The sequence below is a fragment of the Simochromis diagramma genome, unplaced genomic scaffold, assembly GCF_900408965.1.
Source record: "Simochromis diagramma unplaced genomic scaffold, fSimDia1.1 OVJJ01000247.1, whole genome shotgun sequence".
NCBI lineage: Eukaryota > Metazoa > Chordata > Actinopteri > Cichliformes > Cichlidae > Simochromis > Simochromis diagramma.
Window position 1 is genome coordinate 946730 of NW_024386949.1, and position 22488 is coordinate 969217.

Below are 22488 nucleotides of genomic sequence, written 5' to 3' on the forward strand. Positions count from 1 at the left end.
AGTGACAAAAACATTAGCGTCTGTTGTGCGTGGGAAGAAAACTTCTTTTTACAGCAAAAAAACCCCTAAACTTCCAAGCAAGCACAGGGAAACTCACAGAGAAACTCGCGGATTCTTCCGCTGACCGCCGCGGCACACCTGCACCAGGGTAAGCCTCCGCCTATGCCACTCCTGCTTTACAGGTGAAAATAGAGCAACAGGACCGCTAGTCTTTGATTTTATTTATTTTCTGCTGTGTTTTACTTGCATCTATTTGAAAGAGTGAATGTAAACACACATAAAAAAAAAATTATGTGCTGGAATGTGCAGAAAATAGGTTTAAATATTAAACAAATTTCTTCCAGTCAGAGAATGTTGCATATAATTAAATTTTTGCTTGATGCATAAAGTTAAAAGATTAAAACGAATAAAACAAGTTTTAAAAAGGGACTTTTCCATTTGATTACATTTTGTTTTGTTTACATATTGATGGATTATGTAGAAAAAGTAGAATTGGGCTGAAAGAGCTATCGCTTTATCACCTATTCAGGTTGTAAATCGTGTTTTTCAAAAGTAACTAAGTAATTAATTACTTTTGAAAATAAGTAATCAGTAAAGTAACGGGATTACTTTTTTGGGGAAGTAATCAGTAATTAGTTACTGATTACTTTTTTCAAGTAACTTGACCAACACTGCTCATGACTGAAATGATTTTATTCACAGGTTAAATCTTTTATTATTAAAAACAGATGATTTGAAATAGTAACCCACGCTGTCAATCATTGTGCATGTGTGATGTGAACCACATTTATGCATGTTTATGATGCATGTATACAAGAATCTAGGACAACTTTTGAGTGTGTACAAAATTAACCAGTGTTTCCACCAGAGTGCAGATCAGGACCAAATTATCAACTTAAGTAGGTTATTATTTAGTCAGAAAAATCACGCTTGAAATACTTTATTACAGCAGCAGAATACAGTAGAGTTTGGCTCCCAGACTCAAAGTCCAAATATGTTACATTATGAAGCAATTACGTCGGTCACGGCAGATGGCTGCTCCTCCCCGAGCCTGGTTCTGCTGGTGGTTTCTTCCTGTTAAAGGGGAGTTTTCCTTCCCAATGTCACAGAGTGCTTGCTCATAGGGGGTCATGTGACTGTTGAGATTTCTTTGACTGTACATTTCTAAAAAACTTTCCTTGACAGTTAGTCCTTGGAGAACCAAATGGAGAAAGTAGATAAGATAAGATAGAACTTTATTAATCCCTCGGGTGGGTTCCTCTGGGAAATTCGATTTCCAAAAAGCACAGCACCGACAGAAGTTACAGAGTTACAGAATATTATATATATATATATATATACATACACACACATATATAAATACAGAGACAAATATAAATAAAATATACGAAGGGGATAAATAGAATAAATAGGAATAAAAATATAAATACAAGTGAATTGCACATTTCAAGTATTGAGTCTATTGCACCATTGACTATTTACAAAAAGTATTGCACAAGGTATTGCACAGTGAGGTGAAGAGGCACTACAGCTTAGTTGTTCCCCCCTCCTTTACTCGTCATTCTCAAATAACACAACAATTCTTTACTGGGTTACATCTTGTCAGTGATTTTTCCGTGTTATAAATTTCTGCAGGTGAAAATGTAGCATCATAGTGCTGGCAAAATAAGCACCTACAGCCAAGCAAGATATAAGAAATAACACGTCATCTGAACATAAAGGTTTAATTTTAAAAAAAAAGTTTGACAGAGATAAAAAGTGAGAGATAATTTATATACTTTAAATAGCAACACTTGAGATAACAAGCACTATTCCTAGCTATCAGTTGGTTGCATATCACAGAATTTCGCATCTTTCTCCAGGAATACTTTGATTTTGAAATCTCTGTGTTCTCCAGACGCAGTGAACATTACAAATAGCTCCTGCTCTGACTCAGTTACACATGAAAAATGAGGTAATTATTTACAACACATTAAAAAAGGGGGATAGAGTTGAATCTGTGTATTACTTACATCCATGTACACCAGGCCAAACTAAGAGACTCGTAATTTAGCACCAACTCGATGATCAGAAACATTATTTCTTTAACGTATACAAGGTATAATGTTTTTGGTGCTAACATTAAAACTGGGATAAGGAAGGGATCACTATTAGAAAATCTGTAGACAAGAATTTTTTTTCAGGTGTTACTTGGACAATTACTCTGTATGAAACTGTAGAAGAGTATCACATAGATTATCTGATCGCTGTCAGTAAAATACTTTTGTTATAAAAACTGAATCGAATGTGTTTTATAAGTTCTGGTAATTTTTTTAATACATGAGGGCCATCGACATTTTTCAGAGTACAAAAAAAAAAAATTAGTAGTAGTAGTAGTATAATTATGAGAGGGTAGTTGCAGTATCGTGTACTGAACAGCAGAGGTCCGCCTTGACTTCTTCAGTGGAGGCGCTGTTCATGTTGTCAAGGTAGTGGGCCCCAGATTACTGGTAGGCAGCCAGTCTCTAGGTGGAAATTTCCACTCAAACCACACTTGACCAAAGGCCATGAAGATGTTTGACAAGAGTGATAATGAAACATTAAATAGACTCCCACGCTTAAAAATTTCCATTTTGGTTTGTTCTTCTGTAAACAGCATAAAAGTCGGGGTCATAAACAGCTTGGCTTTAGAGTTTGGGTAAATTGTTCCACAAGTTTGACTTGGAATTTATATATTTGCTTTTTAATTAGGATGTTAATATGTGTGTTAGCTTTAAGAATATTTTTGGTGCTGCGTCGTTGGGGAGTTGCAAAGTCTTTTCATGCACAGCAGCGTTCAAGGTTTCCCTCTGAGGCATTTTTCTCCAATCCGCTGTGCGTGAGTGTGTGTGAGTGTGTGTGTGTGTGAGAGAGAGAGAGAGAGACGTTTTTGGCAGTAGGTGTGTGTAACAGAGAGTGAAGCTGTATTTCAGTAGTTGAATCCACAGTGCAGAGCACAGAATACGTGTGCATGCATAATTCATTTTGGTGAGTGTATGAGACTGCAACATATGGTATAAGGTGAAGAGATCAATTTAAATTAAAAATCACACAGAATTATCTGTGCTTTTATCACCATCAACCCCTTTGAGGTCACTGTTATATTGCTATGAGGTTGCTATGGAAACTGTCCTCATTTGCTTCCACTCTTAAGAGTAATTTCGTTCTAAAAATTTTAGTTGGCTCATGAAGCATCTTTTCAGCTTCATTATTTGTCGGTAGTTTGTTTTTATCTTAAACAGCACACTATAAATATGTGTCTTTAGAAGAAAGGTATTATTTAAAACATTTGTTTTCTGCCCTCTTAGAAGATGTTTTTTTTTCTTTACATTCCATCTAATGTGCTTTGACGCAAACAAGGTTTATTACTTTCCAAAGAGGAACTAACCTTTGGTTTGCTTGGGGAAGCAAAATAAAAGCTGAGGTTTGTTACTCTTCAGCCTGCACATTACATAATCTGTGACCTTTAGGTGCTGGAGGAAATTTTAAACAGGTACAAACACACTGTCCCTGCCATTAGAGTTACAATAGGATATACACAAAGACAAAACTGCTACTCTTTTGCAAGGAAAAGTACTACAAACCTTTAGGAATGTCTTGGTGATACAGTAGCAACATGCTTTATAACTTAGATGCTGAACTTAAGTGCAGCATCAGGATGGAGAAGGCACTGGTTGCTTGATTTGGTACATTTTAGATACAAAGAAATCACTTTAACCAACAAAAAGATGAAACGACTAACATAAAATCTGCCCTGCAACATCACTGAAAATAGACTACAACACTGAGACTAATGAGCCAAGCTGATCTTTATCACTGTAACCTTAAACTGAGCTTAGTTCAGGCAGGTCAAGCTTCGCCCACGGTCCCAGTGTATCAGCTCAGCCTAGCTAATGCCTCAGCCGATCCAGTTTTGTGCATCCTGCTCCCAAATCTCATACTTCACTCGTGTTAGCCTTCTTACAGTTGTTGCTACCTCTGGAAGCCATTGTGCAGCCCTCCTCCACCCCCGCTTCCTCTTTTCACTGAGTTTTCGATTTAATCAGTGTAAAGTCCGCAGCCAGTGTTGCTGATGTTTTCATGCTCCACATGAAAGTGTAGGGAGGTCCCAGAAGAGAGCCATACCTTCAACTGTAAATTACTGCAGAAGGAAATATCAGTCTTCTTATGAGAAAAGTATGCCTGACTAGCACGAATGAATATGGCAAATATTTGCCATCAAGGCTTTTAAGTTTTATCCTTTTATTTGCTAAACTAAACACAGTGCAGATGTTAGCATTCAAGGCATAAGTGCTGTACTATTTGCTAACACAGCATGCCTGCGCTGCAGAGATACATGTATGCAGTTACCTAACTGCATTGAATACTTTAGCCTTGAGGCTGAAGTATGTGTATGCCGCATTCATATTGTGAAACTGACCTTTGTTCTATGAGGGCTTTCACAATTTTGACATACAAAAGCAGTGAGTGAAAGCAAGTGAAGAAATGAATAGAGAAAGTACAATATAACAGCGTCAAACTCCAGGCCTCGAGGGCCGGTATCCTGCAGGTTAGATGTGTCCTTGATCCAACACAGCTGATTTAAATGGCTAAATGACCTCCTCAACATGTCTTGAAGTTCTCTAGAAGCCTGGTAATGAACTAATCATTTCATTCAGGTGTGTTGACCCACGGTGATATCTAAAACCTGCAGGACACCGGCCCTCGAGGCCTGGAGTTCGGCACCCCTGAGCTACAGTGTGTACAATATTCCATATATTACAGCTCTGTGTTGGCTCCTAATTTCTGAAGTAGTCATAAACATCCATAAGATTTCTACTTCAGCTAATACTATGGCTTTAGTCTAATTACTATTTGAGGTTTTAGTTATCTATACAGCTATTGGAGATCAGTATATACAAATATTCTCTGTTGTTGGCTGCAATAAGTCACATTTGGTGCTTTTAGGTCTTGCTCTTCAGTCTGATGAACTGAAGACCAAGTTTTTTTAAAACCCATCAGATTGCTTGAAAATGTCCTAATACAGAAAACACTGGTGTTATTGTCTCTGACATTTTTTGGAAATGGGAAGAATCCCTATTGGTTAAAATTACCCAACAATTCTTAAAATGATTCAAGCTACCACCCATTTTCTCCTCTCCTAAGCTAATAAAGTAATATGCTGCTTATATATGATTATACAATTAATAATCATGCAATAATATAATATAGTTCCCTTATTTAATTTAATTTATATACTTAAGCCCATATGTTGTTGTGCAAAGACACAGTTTTGTAGCTTTACCTTTAAACACCATAATCAATCATTTTAAAATATTAGGACTGTTTTGCAGCATTTGGCTGCATCTACGTGGAGAGTGTAACCCAGTATACTTCATAATTCATCTTTTTACTTCTATAAGCAGTCACCTCATCAATAAACACCATCAATAAAGTATGGTGGTCCATTTCCACTGGCAGCCATACATGTTCATGCCACAGTAGTGGCTCCATCACGTCTGAGAGACGATGTGATTCGTTTCTTAATATGAGCCGTTTCTCTCCTTCTCCATACTTTTCTCTATCTTTATGCTACAAGTTCATCTTAGTTTCTTTGCACCTTGTGTTTCCATTTAAGAAGGCGCCACTTGATAGTACACACCAACAATAATACGCCTACCTCCTCGAGAAAGGTCTTCACTTGGTTAATGTTGCGATGTTTTTCTTAACCGTGGAAATGATTCTGTCATCGTGCACCTTATTTGACGTATGCTTATGACGGCCTCCCTCACTTGCATTAACATCTCTGTGGCCCTTATATTTAAAGTTACAGTGACCAGCTATAAGTTACAAATTCAACAGTGTGAATAAACTTCAGATTGTCTGCTTCACTTGTCATAAAACATGAGGGAACAGGCTTCACCTGGTCATGAAGCCATGTGTCAGTCAACTGTCCAATGAATTTTGAGCCTCTGATTGTCTGCACTTCAATTACATTTAAGTTGTTTTGGTGTACAGTGACAAAACCACAAAAATTGTGGCTTTGTCCAACAATTTATGGACCTGTAAAGTGCAGATTTATCTTGCACAGCTTTAACTGCACTAACATAAGATGGCTTCAGTGTTGAGGGAGTTTCATCAGCAGTATGTGAGCTAAACATTATCACACAATCCATGTCACATTTGTATATTTTATTAGATAAACAAAAATATTTTTTTTACAATTCAAATGAGGAAGTACATCAACAACAGAACACCTGGTAGAAGACTGAGCCATTTAAAACAGCAAAAACGAAGTGCAGAAAATATTCAGCTCATCTGATATTAAAGAAATAGAGATATAGAAGGCCTGGATGTTTTCCTTTTATAGAATTTAAAAGAATGGGCGCACGTCTGAGATCACAAACAGTAGCAGACTGTTTGGGTGGCAACTATCAAGACTGATACTGTTATGACTGAGTTAGTCAGTGGGTAGATCCCTTACTGTTACTTAAAGAGCTTTGGCAGCCGCATTGTAACAGATGTCAGGGTCTGCTACTCAGAGGAATGCTCTTTTGTGCATTTGTCTACATTCTTCATAGAAAATCAAATATTTTAATGAAGTATAATCAGAGAAACAATGCGAGCTACAACAGAAACAGAGAAAGCTTTTACATATATTACCAGAAACATGAACACAAAATGATACATTATTTGAGAAAGAATATTTTTACAAAAAAAAGACAAAAGAATTGGCATTACCCTTTAAACAGAGCATTTTAATATAACAATAAGCCATAAATACAGTTTTATTCCAAAATGGATATTCATCATTTCAAAAAGTTATTTAACAGCAGACCAAAACAGTTATTCTTGGGGCCATATTCAATGCAAAATGATTGTTTACAAATTTGATATTTCAATTTTTAAAACCTACAACAACTATCTTTGTAGAATATATACGTTTTTATGTGAAATCAGAATCAAAAGACTTTATTTATCCCTAAGGGGGATAAATTCAGGTAACTGCAATAGAATATAAACTCTAATATCTACACGTGTCCTTGGTTACTTTCTGTGCTTTCTCCAAAGTCCAACTGTGCTCTTTCGTTTCACTTCAAGTACTGTAACGTCGCTTCAGTAATGCAAAAATAAAGATTCTTTTGAACATTATTTGATTCTTTGAAACTATACTGTGATTCAGATAATGCCTCTCTCTATATTGGTATGAAATAGATTTCAACGCAAATGGATTTTTATGTTGATTTCATTGACTTTACCAGTGTTTTCTTAAAAAAAAAAAAAAAATCTTTTGTAACAAACTAACAATGACGAAAATCCACTTTACAGACAAAATGCTTGATAAATCTTCTTTCTTTCTTTTTTTTTTTTAACCGCATGAAGGAATGCAATGACCAAAAACAGAAGCATAAATAACATATAATCAGGTAAACACACTTTGAGTTGCCTTGTCGCAGTGCTGATGGATCTGCGTAGCAGCTCGTCTGACCTCAGAGAAACATGCTGGTTGCGGGACCTGGCTGACCCCTCGAAGGATTTTTCGTAATTGCCATAAATGAGCGGAACATTTTCAGGAAACACCTGTATTTCCTCTTCCTGTTCCTCTTCATCAGCTGGCTCTCATTGGTTAGCCTCGCTCGTGCGCAACAGCAACAGCAAACACAATGTGTACGACACTTGAGTCTTCACATGCAAAGAGCACAAGATAAGAACAAGAGCGAAACTGGCAAGCTCAAGCTATTTGACTTCCCTACGACACTTCTGAAATTTGGCGTAAATCAGGCCTGAGTGAGCAGAGAATAAAAGACGATGAAAGTAGTTTTTGTTCCAGAGTCTTTTCTTCTTTCTTTTTTTTTTTCTTTTTTGGTTTTTTGTTTTGTTTTGTCTTATTTTGCTGTAGAAGTTTGTAAACTGTCTTCAGCCCATGACCACAAACAGCCACTGCTACTCAGCTTTGTGGCAGTAAATGTCCTTTAGTGCTTTTAGCTCTTCAATCAAGGTCTTGTTTTGGTTTTCCAACACAGCCACACGGTTTTCCAGACATTTGACATACTCTTTCTTTTTCCTGCGGCACTCACGAGCTGCTTCCCTGAGGAGGAAATGGAGGAAAAATTTGGATGAGTCTCCAGATGAAAATATAATATAAGAGTCAAGACAAGTCTGCACAATCCATAAACAAAACAATGTCTGAGGCTTTTGAGTTTGAGTTTCATGAGTTCACGAATCTGTTTACGTAGAGATTCGCTGCAGTGTTTCGTTTTCAAATTTTTAAAAAAATCTGCCGATCACCTACAAAAGCAGGAATCTTTAGCTTTGACCTTTTGTGAATAGTCGCTTTGACACAAAGTGTGAACAGCAACCTCCAGACATGCACAATAACACTTCAGTCAAAGTTTCCAATATGCATGAATTAGGGGGTCCCCAACATTTATTCCCTTGCTTGCTTGCAATCATATTTCCATTACTGACATGGAATGATCTTACACCTCAAATACAATCTTTTACTTCTACTTCAGCTCCTACCTGTTTTTCATCAGCCGGACCTCCCTCTTGCGGGTGATCTCCTCGGCGTGCTGTGATGAGGGGTTCTGCATGCTGCCTGGAGACGCAGCCATTACAATGCTCTGAGCCAGGCCCGAGTTTGGTGAACGAAGCTGGTAGGCGGGGATGTCTCCAGTAGCGGCTGTAGATGAATACAGACAAAAGAATAGGAGATCAAGATTCTGCAACCTTTTACTTTTTGTAGATCTTTGTTGTCTTTATATTTTCCTCATAAAAACTCTAAATCTGTGCAAGAATCTTTACCTGCTTAATTTATCCTTATACCATCAGACTAACACAGAATACAAAATATTGCATTTTTTTTAAGAAAAATTCTTGAGGTGTGTCCTAACATTATGCTGTACTTATTATTTTATTACATTAAAAGCAGGAATTAGGAGCTCTAATAAAAAGATGCTGGCTCAAACAAACAAACTTCAAAACTTTGCTGCTGAAATACAAAGTCAAGCAGTTCCCACTTCTGAGGGATACTAAGCAACACAGCAAGTACCATAAAGTCTATTTCTGTTCTTTTTATGCAGACATTACTAAGATCTGCTTTTGTTTTTACTTAATTTGCCCTCATAAATTGTGAATTTATGCTCTAGGACCAGAGTTAAGTGCTTTTAACCATAGGAACTAAAGGTCAGAGGCCTGCTGTGTCCAAATACTCTAAAACACCTTCAGTCCTGCTATTGCTAATGTAATGCAATGTAACTTTATAGCCTGAAGCGGTGCAGAATAAAAAACTTGTTATCAGACTGTCCAATCTAAATAAGCTGCTCACTGTTTGATTTTTGAATAGAGAGTCATTATTGCCTTTATATTATACTAACATTTACTGAAACATATGATAAACTGCAAACAATATGACTGCGTTTATTCTCAGTAGAATAAACCCATAAGTTTCGTTTGTTTCCTCACAAGATCTGGTATCGCTCTAACAAGATAACAGCACTTGCATTTGGGAGGTGACGTTTTTGTAAACCACTGTGTGCTACTGATAACTGGTAGCCTCTCGAATTCTTAAAAGAAAGTGATGCTAATTCTGGAGAAGGCTGAAAAAAACAAAGCGATTCTGTGGATGTGGTTTATGAGCTGCTTGATTTGAGTCATCACTTTCATGACTCAACTGTGTGCTGCTCTGCCTGCTGCCTCGTAACATTTCACCCTCTCGTTTTCACTTTGTTCCTGAGAAGTTTCATTGCTCTGCCCTGACCTGCTGTTCACACACACACACACACACACACACACACACACAGACACACACACTCATTCAGAAAGAGACACAGCAGGTGCGAACACACAAACACGCACAGACACACAGAGCGTCTGTCTCTTTTTCTCTCATTGTGATAACAGAGTGACTCGGGCTGTGCTGACGTCAGTGCGTGCGTCTCACTTGCCCGTTTGCATTCTCTCTTCCCTGCCTGGCTTCTGTTCCAGGAAACTGGAGTGACGTCAAACCCCCAACTATCTTACCACCCCCTCCCCACCTCTCCCTTACTTATTACCCCCTCCCTGCCTGTCTGCCCAACAACCACTGTAGCGATTAAAAGACTGTGTGTGTGTGTGTGTGTGTGTGTGTGTGTGTGTGTGTGTGTGTGTGTGTGTGTGTGTGTGTGTGTGTGTGTGAGAACATACTCGCAACAGCGAGAAAGAGTCTGAATGGAGCAACGCTGAGCATACTAACTAAATGCTTGTTTACTTGCTAGATCTGAATTCAACCCTGAACTGTCATGAGTGTTTTTCCTGTTTTGCAACTGCAAGGACACCAGTATGATCTGTGTAAAGACTCATTTTTACTTTCACAAGGCATGAAATTGAAAGTCGAGTAAAAGTAATTTCAATTTCATAAATATGCCCCTGAATGCAAAAGCTTCTGCTCTCACAGTTTACTAAATAAAAGAGATCCTCTTGCAATTAGAAGCTCCGAATACCAAAAGCATATTTTTAAGAGGACTTACATTCAGGTATAATTAGAGCTATACATCAAATCAAAACATGCACAAATATCTCTCGAAAAAGCACAGAGAAAAGAGTCAGAGTGTTGCAGAGAACACATTATTAAACATGTGAAGAAGCTCTACCTGACTCAGTCTCATCCCCAGTTACAGCCATCTCTGGTTTCCAATAATCCAGCACCACGGCAGAGAGACACCTCACTACAAAAACTCTCCTCTACCACTATCCTTTTCTGCTTTACTTGTATCTCCTTTGCTCCCGCTTCTCCTTTCCTCTCAGCTCTCTGTATCAGAGTGCTCACTTGCCAACTTTACAGCCTGATTACAATTACAGGCATTGACATCACAATGACATCACTACTGCCCGCTGAAGTCAGTAAAACACCCTGGATTAGAGTTCCTCCCACCCTCCCCTCCTGCAGATGAGTAACTGAAGTACAGAAACACAATGTGAGCCAGGCAGGAACGGAGGGAGGGAGGCAGGGAAGGCGGGGGAGCTAATGGGGGGAGGGCGGTAGCTGAGGGGGTGTATTTTTAGCTCCAGTGACGCAACTAGAGCGACGCTCAACAAACAAGAGGATATTGTGTCCCAAGCGGCTGCCATGCAAACTGTTGAGCTCCCTGATTCAAGTTATGTGTGTGTGTGTGTGTGTGTGTGTGTGTGTGTGTGTGTGTGTGTGTGTGTGTGTGTGTGTGTGTGTGTGTGTGTTTTGGAAAGTGTTAAGGAAGTAAGAAAATAGTAAACATGGATAATGAAGGTTTTACATTTTTTTCAAGTTTAAGCAAACGTCCATTACTTATCCTGCTGAATTCTACAAAATAGTTATTTAACCAAACCTGTCAAAACAATATTAACCACTTAGTTGCCTGACGGGTCTTTGGTGGGAAAATCAGCAGCCAGGATGGAAAGGACGTGAGTGAAATTTATGGTATTACTAATTAGGAGGATCATGCATTATTTTTATTTTACTTTTTTTATTTGACAATTCTTGGCACTGTCACAGGTTTAAATTTATCACAGCTCAGCCTAACATTTGCAGGGCTTTCACTTTAGACAAAAACCTGCACTCTAACTCCTGGTAATATCGAGAAAAGAATACCAGAGGAACGAAAATAAAGACAGCAAAGCAACATTGATTATTGTTGGTTAACCATTGATTCTGAAATCAATTCAAAAAGGGAAACTCTGAACCTCTTAGTAATAGCAACATGCGTAAAAAATGTTTCTATGACTTTTCACCATGGTTAAAACGATCCTGATTAACTATTAGTACATCCACAGCCCTGCTGCTGAGCAGCTCTATTAGCTTTGTTGTTAATACAGAGCTCTTCAGCTGGAAGGAACGAATTAGCCCAAGCACATAGGTGGTTCTGTTTGTGCCAGCTGGATATGGACTTATGGACTGATAAGGTAAATAACACAGTGTCAGGCAGAGTTACTGAGTTAGTGAAAAAGCACCTACATGAACTGAAACCTGACCACTAATATGAGACATTCATCAGCTATTACACTGCAAAACTATCGGTTATGATCATAGGGTATGAAACGCGATGTCAGTGCATGTGACTCTGTGAAAGTATACAACGAACAGTCCCTGAAAAGCAGAGTATGAAGTAACGAATTACAAATACTGTTTCAGGTATCTGTACTTTAATTGTAGTTTTTTTCCTGACAACTTTTTACTTTTACTCTTTCTACTTCTTACATTTTCAAAACCGGCTCATTACTCTTGCTTTAATGCATCAGAGGGGAGGTACTATTTCATGTCACTCCGGGCCTTCAAACATCAAACCCATTTGAACCTGCAATTTGAACTGCAAATTTAAAGCTTACATGTAAGTCCTCATGCTTTTACATCAGATAAAGGTTGGTCACACGTAACATTATGTCTATGAGGTAGAACTATCTGTGTTATTTAAAGGTTGCATGGAAATATGTTATTGTGGGATAAACAGGTTGAATCCCACATCTACTGTTCTTCTGTTTAGAGTCAAAGTCACCCTCTACAGTGCAGCCAACAGAAAGCAGAGGCATTTTCTTTTATTTCCTTAATTTTTTCTGCTCACTTTCTGCTAATCTGATTCAAGATAAGAATATTTATAAGAAGGAAATTTTAGACTAAAATAAACCACTAATATTATTTTCTTATTACATCAATATGGCAAGTTTCAGTTAGCGTTGCATAAAAGTAGCTGGTAGAAATGTCCTTTAAAGAGATACTTTTTACTTTCTTACTTTGAGTCAATTTCAGAGCCTGTACTTTTTCACTTTTACTTGAGTAAACAAGTGGAATCACTACTTCATCTTTTACTGGAGTATTTTTTAACAATAGTATCTGCACTTCTACTTAAGTACAGACTTTCTGTACTTTTGGAACCTCTGCTGATAAGTCAAGCGCATGGGCGAGTGCTACTTTGATCTTATCATTGACTGTAAATCAAACGAGAACTTCACCTTCTAATTAACATGTTTCGGATGTTCTGAATGCAATTATTTTCTTAAAGCGTCAGTTCTCAAACCACAGATTTACTATTATGAACAAGTCAATGAGAGAAAATGCATGGGTTAGTTCGCCTTTTGTGTGTTCATCTTAATATCAGCAAAAAATGATCAGATATTGAAAACTTCCCTCGTCCTAACTAGCTTAAAATGAAAAGTCAGCAGTTTTATCCAGTTAACTTCAGGTTAACAAGCGTTGAGCACAACCAGCTCCTTCACAGATAACAACTTAATTCTGTTCTTTTTCCTATTCATTACTTTGATCTTCAGGTTAAAGGGTTTAGTTTGCATGGTGTTGAGGCTGAAGTGCAACATCAGAAAGACTGTTGTAGCTGAATTTCAAAAAGGACATGAAAGAAAGACAGAATTTTTTTTTAAACCCAATGAAAACAGGAGCCCACTCAAGGTGGTTCAGGGTATTTACTGATGATTACAGAAGTCGCAGGGGGGGAATTCTTCAGTATGCAGAGCTATACTCTCTTATTAGATTCACTCAAACACTGCAAAACGGACTAGCCAGCGCTTCGTGGTGCAAAAGGATATTAATCCAAACCATACTGCAAGACCAACCCAAGAGTTTATCAAGCAAAGAAATGGGACATTGTTCAATGGACGAGTCAGTCACCTGATCTCAACCCAACAGAGCATCCTGTTCAGTTAAATACAAAACTCAATGCAGAAAGATCCACAAACAAGCAGAAACTCAAGGGAAGAAAATCATCACCTGTAATGTCCATAGTTTTAGACTTCAGGCAGTCATTAACCCTTTGTCCAAAAAAACCAAAACTGACCTATTCGTGTCCTTTAACAGGTACCAGAGGCTCCAAGTTCTGCCAGATGACAGCGATAAGCTCTTTGCTGAGCTATGTGTTACTTTCGATATGAAGCAAGACATTAGACCTGACAACACAACATGGTCAACAACAGCTGGACAGAGAGATATCTTAGCTAAAGAAGAAAGAGAGTGGCTTGGAGTAGAGCAGATGAGTAAGCCTTCACCGCATCTTGATGAATTCAAGCACTTACTCAGAACAAATAATCATCTTTTTGGTGCTTTGAAGATGGAACTGCAGCTGTGTTCAAAGTAAGAAATGAACTTGAGGGAATTTTTTACAAACTTGCTTAAGAAATCACTGAAAGTAAAAGACGAATATATTGCACAATGAATCCAAGTGGTGTGGACACATTTGTGGAACGTAAGGGAAATCCTAATGAAACTTTAATATTGCAGAGTTATGAATCTCAAATGTTTTTTGAGATACAATTTACTGTCTGTAGGACGAATTACTGTCACAAAGGGTCTTGCATGTTTTCACTGAGAAACATCCCATAATTTATTGAGTCCTTAATCCCACGATGTCAGATGGGGATTACCATATTATTATTTTTTTACACAGATTTTGATCTCTGCTATCATTTATGGCTTATATCTGTGGAGAAAATAAATAAATAAAAATCTGAGGTGATGTTAGAAAAAGCCAAAACATTCAATATTTACACCCCAACATGTATGCTGCTGTTTCGTAAAGGATGTTTCTGATATAAATTCAAAGTTGCACCCTACCTTGGATGAGTACCTGTCCTCCCTGGATAAAGAGCTGCTGTGGAGAATCTCCAGGCTGAGCTGCACACTGTAAAACAGCGGCTCCAGGCTGTGGGGTGGGACTACTTGTTACTGGCAGGTTCTGGACCCCCTGTAGACCTGGAACCCCAGGGCTGGACAACTGGATGGCTCTCCCTTGGGTGATTGCAACTGTGTAGGGGATTTCATGAAGTTAGAATGAAGAAATAGTAACATCTAATGCTTGAAATTTGATTTTCTCTGCTCCAATAGCTCACAGAGCTTTATGGTCCTAACAGGAGCCATAAAGCTCTATAAGCTATTGGAGAGCATTTTCTCTAAACGACTTAGATAATTAGAAATTGCTGTGTACACATTTGGAAGCTTTAAGTGTTCACAGTGGGTTAACACTGTGAACACTTAAAGCTTCCAAATGTGTACACAGGAAGGAAAGGAATACCTTTGCCTTTCATTCCTCTTCAAGCAATGAAATATTTCCTGTAATTGCATGTACCCAATGAACTGATTATATGCAACAATCTTGAGCCACTCTCACTTCTTTATATTTTCTGGGAAACATTTAAAACATGAATGGGAATTTGGTACACAAGGCAAAAACAGAGTTTTTACAAATTTAACAAATTTGAAAATCAATATTTGGTATGACCGCCTTTGTTCTTCAGCACAGCCTGAACTCTGTTAGGCAAGCTTTCTTTTAATTTCTTTTAACGGACTTCATGAAGCGTTCCCCATAGCTCATAGGTCAGTGTTAATTGGATTCATGAAGAAAGAAAGAAACAGAAATGGTCAGGAACAAGAACTGGATCGAAAAGAAGTGAAAAAGCTGCCAATATCTAAAGAAAATGCCTGGACAACTATTACTCAAGACCACTGTAAAAATTACAGGCTCCTTGGAAGCACGGTATAAATAGTGAAGTGTGTCTAAAACTCTTTTGTACAATTCTGTAAATGTATGTTCCAGAGCAGAAAATGCTGAAGATGACTCTATAGTGAGTGGACCATTCTCGTGTGTACTGACTGTATTGTCCTGAGCTGGTCTGGTAGATGGAGGTTGGCACTGTGGGGGAGTTGGAAACTGGCACTTCATCCTCTGTCTTTTCCTCTTCAATTTTAGGAACTGCCAGTGAGTTGGAGGAAAGCTCATTCAAAATTTTCCTGCCAAACAAAATAAAGTATTTTCATAAAGACCTTTTAACACTAGCAGACTTTTTATGACATATATCACAATTTAGCTTACTCTTCATATCCTCTCACCAATATGAAGGACGCCTAGAGAGAAGCTCCCGCCTTTTCTGTGTGTCTGTTACTGACTCGTCATCCTCCAGTTCTGCTACAGTAGCAATCTGAGCAAAAAGCAGGCAGTAATTAATAGTGATGAGTAATCCACATTGTTTTCTTTTTTAAATTATTTTGGCAACATCATTTGTGCTAAATGTTGTCACTGAGTGGGTGTATCTTTCCACACACTGTCTTTTGTGGAACACTGGGAGGTGTTTGTGAGAGACAAAGATGACGTCAAAGAAGGAATTTGAGCTGCATTTTTTCAAGCCCTACTCTTTTCAACGCATTGCATGTCACAAGAGACAATAACTGTACTGCGCACAAGTCTTGCCACTCTTGATTTCTTTATAGTTTTCCAGGGAAAATTGTGTATTGAAGTGTGCAAATATATATGGAAATACAGTATAAAAGGCAAAAATTGAGTTTTTACATTTCTAACAAGCTTAAACTCTTAGCGAAAGCTTTTTTTGTAACTTTTTTAAGTCTCCAGGCTTCTTAAAGCACATTCAAAGCTCTTTTTTTAGGTATTTGCTGCCTTTTGCTCTGTTCTTGGTCATGATGATCCAACACCACCTCTGTAATATTGAGGTCTTAGCTCTGGGGAGGCTAATCCATGACTGATATTGATTCATTGTGTCTTTTTCCATCCAGCTATGTTTTACTCCATTGGCAGTGTATAGAGAGGTACTAGTCTGCATTCTTAATTCCAACAATTTTCACAAGATCCCCAACACCACTGACTGACATGGAGTCCTAACCCATGACACACACTCACTGTTGCCCCTCTCTCTTGACCTCCTCCGCACATATTGATTATGATTTTAACCAAAAATGTCAAATTTGGATTCATCACTCTGTAAGACTCACCATGTTGATTTTCAACCAAGCTCCTGTGCAATCTTGCATAACTGAGCTATTTCTTTCTGCTTCCCTTCCTTAAGATTGGCCCAATTCTTCCACTGAGACATTTCTGATGAGGCTTAAACTGACAGTAGATGGGTCAACTGGAAGGCCTGATGCATTGAGTATTTACAGAATTTTTTCCCTATTTCCTAAGGACATGAATAGATTTTTTTAGGCCTGCCACTTCTTTTTTTGTCCTCCATCTGTCCACACAATCCCAAGATATGCCAACTTTGTGGCTGATATCAAGGACTCAACTCTTTAGGAATCACCTTGGTGAGATATATATCTCGATGTCCATCAAACTCTTGTTGTTGACATTTTTCACAGATTCAACTAAAGAAATTGGAATAAAATGATGTGCCTTTGCAATAGGTTGTTTGCAACAAAGTGCCTGAAGATATGATTTACATTGGTTCACTGCTAAGTTGTCTGTAATGTGTTGACACAGCACTGCTTTATCCCTTGAGATGGGTGCCTGTTTTATGTTCGAGTGATTCATAGATCAGTGTTAAGCAAAAACAAATTTAAAAAAATCATAAATCCTGAAATTGGTCAGGTACAAGGTTTGAACTATGAATGAGTGAAAAGCAGTCAAAGTCCAAAGGAAAAAACTTTCAGAAACACTGGAGAACTGTGGTTCAAGCCACTTTCAAATTACAAGAAAGTCTGGCTTTTTAGAAACAACATATAAAGGGTCAAGACATTTGCACAGCATTGTATATTCTGCACAATTATTTGCAAAAAAAAGTTACCACCTTTCTCCCCTCAAGCATTTGTTTGTTTTCCCAACTGAAACATACTGTGGGAATAATAACAAAGTCACCCTGGTAATGTGTCATAAGCCAAAGGGCTTTTATGACTCACGCTGCTGTGTAATGAATGTACATTAGGATAATATCTGTACCAGACAAAGGTGCCGGGTTAAACAGAGGTGTGTCCATTAATTTGTAATAGAGTAGAGGCTGGAACTAAGCTTGTTAGCTTTATGCTCTGGAAGCAAATTTAAAGCAAGAAATAACTGTGCTGTGCTGTTACGCACACAGTGTTAGTGCTGACTTTAAACAGGATGTTTTGCATCCTCCAGATGTTTAATGGCACTCAATCAGAGTCTTACGTTAAGACTTACTGATGCAGGATTTATTTAAATAACAGTTATTACTGGAAGCGTACAGCTAATACCAGCAGTCAATCGGCAACAAGTCAAACTTGCTACCTATAGTTTCACAGATAAGAAGTACAGAGTAGTTTGAAACCAGTCAACAAAACCACGTTGTGGTGTAGATCTATGCCATCTGACTGTGCATTTCAAAGATATAATCTATTTTCATGCTAATTTCCTTGAAAAAATACTTTCCATGAGACGACAAAGTAACCTCTGCTTTGCAAACAAAGCTGCACAGTAGAGAAAAGTCTGCTTCTCCATTTTAACCACTGTTTCCTTTCTCAGGCCCTATACTTCTAGACACTGGTCCTCAATACAATAATATTAATAACTTCTTGCCAGCATTTTCACATGACAGATCACTGTTATCTGATGCATCTGCAGCTCTACAGCAGTCATCTAAACGAGACACAACATCTCCTGAGAGTGAAGGTTAGACTGATGAGCTTAAACCTCAGTTCCTGCCGCTCGCTTGAATCCTATTAACAGATGCACTACATTAAACCATAAGCCCTGCAGTGTGCCTTGTACACAGCAGTTACAAGTTCATTGACCAAGATATTGATCTCGATCTAAATTAGTGTACAGAGCAGAGTGAGGACAGTATTTACTGCTTTTCTAGGTGTTATTGTCAGGCTTTGTGGCTTAAATGTTCATCTTACGGTACTAGAGCATTTGCATCAGGAGTGCTTTGACAGAGATACTTATCTTGAAACATGTTCAAATGACTCGAGGTGTTACTGGAGGCTCGACTTGACTTAAGATTTGTCGGGACTTGTTTTCAGTGACTTGAAGCATAATCTGGACTTATCCTAATAGACTTGAAACTTGCTCTGAAACGTCTGACCTGATCATATCTTGAATTATGTAAGACCTGAGACCCACCCTGAGAGACTGGCAACTTGGCTAAGAGTTGACTTCAGTCTCCTGATTGACTTGGGTTCTGACTCTGGCATGACCCATAGGAGCCTCTAACTACTTTGCTTACTGCATACAGATGTTTCATTAGTCTCCAGTTAAAATTTGGAACTGAAATTAAATTTTGCATGTATTGACAAAGCTATTCTCTGATGTGAAAAAGTGAGTCATCCATTAAAAGAGTTCAAATGAGTTCTGAGGCAAGCATGGGCCCTCACCTGGACAGTCTGAACTTGTGGTGATTGTATAACAGAGGCCTGCGGGGCCTGGATGACCCCCTGGATTTGAACTGTCTGACCAGGCAGCTGAACAACAGTCACACCGGAAGACTCTTCTGCTAGTGACGCCTGCAGGCACACATGAAATGATGAATGTTTGCCTGCAACAGTTAGACTTGAGTGTCTGAACACCTCTTGTCTCTGAACACATCTTAAAGTTTGTTTGTTCTCTTCCGGTTAAAACCACCAAACACTTCCTAACCGCGCATGTGTGCACCTGAGCAGCAGCTGCAGGAGAAGGGCTGGTTTCACTCTGGTTTTCCTCTCCATCTGTCAATGAGTCATTTAAACTGCTGTCCAGCTGAGACGATACGGAGCTATCCATAGTCGCTCACCTAGACAGACAGATGGACGGGCAAATTAATAATGATACAACTGAAGCAGACAAAGGCAATCCTAATGTTTTCTTCTCTAACATCATTACACAGGTAAAAGACAAATAAATGTGTTTTTGCAGTCCAATTTTCCCCTCAGTATTCATTAAACATTGGCTACAGATAGACATTTAACCTTGGAATATCGGCAAGAATTGTCTTGTGTTTACAAGACCTGTGTTATATTTTTATATTGTGTTATAAGTGTTCTATCTGCACTTAATTACTTTGTTCAGTACGATTCCGTTCAAGCTTAACTGACACGCAAAAAAGATCCAGACAGCCGGGTGCATAGAGGCAGAAATAACAACATTAACTGCACTGTAATGAAGTGCAGAATAATGAGATGGTGAACTGAATGCTCCTCAATCAGTGAGTCTGAAATGCAATTTGAGAAGACAGAGCCAACAGAAATAAATGAAATGAAAACACTCCTGATTTAAATCAAAATTATTTGTCCGAAGATCTGTGCTGAGAGTGAGTGTTTTTCAGCTTGTGACAAATTTGCATTATATAACTAGCAAGCTCATTAAGTGTGGCAGCCACCAGGTGAAGCTGGCTGACTGAATTTAGGCTTTTTTTTTTTCCCCACAATTTGGACGACAGACTGTTACAAACTCGAGTACAATTTTGTTAGAGGGCAATAATGACAATGAAAGGCTGTAAAGATTTGTGTCCAACTGGGTTTTAGAAAATTAAAAGAGGTTTGCTTCAAATTAGAGGCTGGCTGCAGTGTCAAAACTAAACAAATGGAGGGATTCTAATTCTATTTTTACAGGGTCTCTGCAACAAAAATTGGACTGATGTAAACAGCCAGCATCATAACTGGAAAGCATTAATATTTACATATTATACACATCAGGGACCCTCATGATGAGCCACAGAGCCCTGCCTTTTAGACTAGCCTCAAACTGTTTATTCTCTCCTACTGATGGCAAACTCTGAAGTTTCTTACTAGTGAAAATCTGAAACATTTCAATAAAATTAAATTAGCAATCCACAGCCGTTTGCCCTAGAAATGTCCTGAACCCGTTTTAATATATTTCGAGATGTGTGAATTTTTCTTAAAGCAGCACCCGTATTTGTTAACAAGACAGCCACTTTTTAACGTTTCAAGTAAAACAAATTACACGCAGTTACAGCACATCTTTGTCGGTTGAACTAAGAAAAAATAGGGGACAAAATGGACTTCCGTTTTAAGGGCAGACCTTACGGGGTGAAAATTTGACAAATGTTGGACTTTTATTTTGAGCAACATATTTTAATACAATTTTAAAATAAATTGTGTTACACGTGACGAATTTGGAATAAAAAAAAACAAAGTCTTCACATTGGATATTTTAGAATATTTTACGTAGTTGGGTTTAGGATTTTTATTTTGAAGAGGTCGCGTCCACTCCACTTCCGACATCTATTCCGCCTGACTTGACTTAGCTCAGTAAACTTCAGAGAGGAACTGCTGACAGTTCAGAACATTTTGTTTAACTCCATGATGGTCGGCAATTTATCAGCTGTGGTTACAAAATTAGGCTTTAATGGAGCGTTTCGCACCGAAGATGTATTTGCACATTTTCCTTCGACTCTGCCCGACTGGCGCTGACCAAAAATGTGACAGCTTTGCAGCGACTTACCGAAGTTTTACGTAGCCTGAGTCGTCACTAATGACAGTATGGGTGAACGGCCCGTGCCTTCGCTCACGTAGTTTCCACGTCAGCGCTGATGATGCTGTGCCGAAAATGTCGACAGGCGAGTCAGTTTAACGCCGAAGAGTGTCGAGGTGGAGCGAGAGCATTCACTCCTTCCTGCTTCCTTGTTTACACTCGGCGGGCGAAAAAAAAACAAGCCGTGGCTAAATTCGTGCTTTAAGTCAACAGAATGCAGGAATTTCACGGGAAGACGCCACACATAACATCTTAGAATCTGGAAATCAATTCAAATGTTTATCTTTTAGTTTTTCTACCGTGTATGTGTCCGCGAAATGTTTGAAATAAATTGTTTCCGAAAAACAGTCATAGCTACAGCTTAACTCGACCCCTTTATGTTAAAGTTTTCAAAAGGATAATTGTTTTAATTTAGCATGGTGAGAGAAGTGTATTCATATTCATACATTCAATTTTCGGAACAAGGACATTTCAAATTAAACAACAAAAGTCGAAGTGTGCAATAACAGTGCTACAGTGATAGTTTTGTAACTTGGACACTCATGTTTACAGAGCAAAGTAATGCTGCTTTCTAGTGCCCGTAAGAAGCAATTACACTTTGAAAAGCCGAAGCAGATTAAGAGGAATGTATTGCATTTTGTTTGAGACATTTTTTTTAACTTAAGAGTACACGGAATTTATATTTAAGAGGGCAAACTTCATAGACTCCAATAAGAAAGTGATGCTTGTGTTGGCAGTTATGTCTACCACAATCAACCAACCAACCAACCCTGGGCATTTAAATTCAGTTGGATGTTTGATAGACAGTGATTAATAATAATAATAATAATAATAATAATAATAATAATAATAGATTGTATAGAGTATAAACTGACCACACAATCTAAAGAACAAATAATGTTTTAATGTTACAAAATAGAGGTTATATTTGGACTGTTAATGGTTACCTCACCTGTTAGAACTACATTATAAACTCAGACTTGTTTCCTGGTGCTAATTTTCCGTATAATGTCAGTCTGTTTAAAAAAAATGTGCAGATAACTGTGGTTTACTGCAGATTCCGTGATGTACTTGCTGGGTTCCTTTATTTAGCACTGACTGGCTGACCCCTGAGCCACCATCTGTCCTCCTGTATGCCTGGAGAGGCTGCACTGTTACAACAGCGCCACCCGATGTTATCAAAGAGTAGTCCTCTTCATCTCAAACGGTGTGGCATAAATTTATATAATTCAAGAAAAAATTATTATGTGTGTTGTTGGGTGCAATGCATTGATGTATACAACATGAGTGCAGCATGCATTACATTCACTGTAGTGCAAACCAT

At 38.3% G+C, this 22488-nt stretch overlaps 3 protein-coding genes across 10 annotated transcripts in view; 2 read left to right on the forward strand and 1 right to left on the reverse strand.

Annotated features, from left to right (window-relative positions):
• The window catches only part of LOC120737654 (frizzled-8-like), a 57209-nt gene extending 42642 nt beyond the window's left edge, over positions 1-14567 (forward strand). The window contains exon 4 of the transcript XR_005696797.1: positions 13814-14567. The gene's annotated coding sequence lies outside the window, so the exon portion shown is untranslated. The remainder of the gene's footprint in view (positions 1-13813) is intronic.
• Positions 6175-21251, reverse strand: crema (cAMP responsive element modulator a). 3 transcript variants are annotated; one of them, XM_040038490.1, is made up of 8 exons: positions 21135-21251; positions 19347-19464; positions 19070-19198; positions 15839-15927; positions 15603-15739; positions 14567-14755; positions 8521-8680; positions 6175-8086 (listed from the first exon to the last, which is right to left on the reverse strand). In XM_040038490.1, the coding sequence occupies exons 2-8, from the start codon at positions 19452-19454 to the stop codon at positions 7942-7944; spliced, it is 957 nt and encodes a 318-aa protein (XP_039894424.1). In that variant the 5' UTR covers positions 19455-19464; positions 21135-21251; the 3' UTR covers positions 6175-7941. The 3 variants fall into 3 exon arrangements, with proteins under 3 accessions (XP_039894424.1, XP_039894425.1, XP_039894426.1); XM_040038491.1 differs by lacking the exon at positions 19070-19198 and having other exon boundaries at positions 21135-21250; XM_040038492.1 differs by lacking the exons at positions 14567-14755; positions 15603-15739; positions 15839-15927; ... (1 more) ...; positions 19347-19464; positions 21135-21251 and adding an exon at positions 10629-10899.
• LOC120737653 (partitioning defective 3 homolog) overlaps positions 19294-22488 on the forward strand; it is a 242640-nt gene continuing 239445 nt past the window's right edge. For all 6 annotated transcript variants that reach the window (XM_040038476.1, XM_040038477.1, XM_040038478.1 and 3 more), the window contains exon 1: positions 19294-19305. The gene's annotated coding sequence lies outside the window, so the exon portion shown is untranslated. The remainder of the gene's footprint in view (positions 19306-22488) is intronic.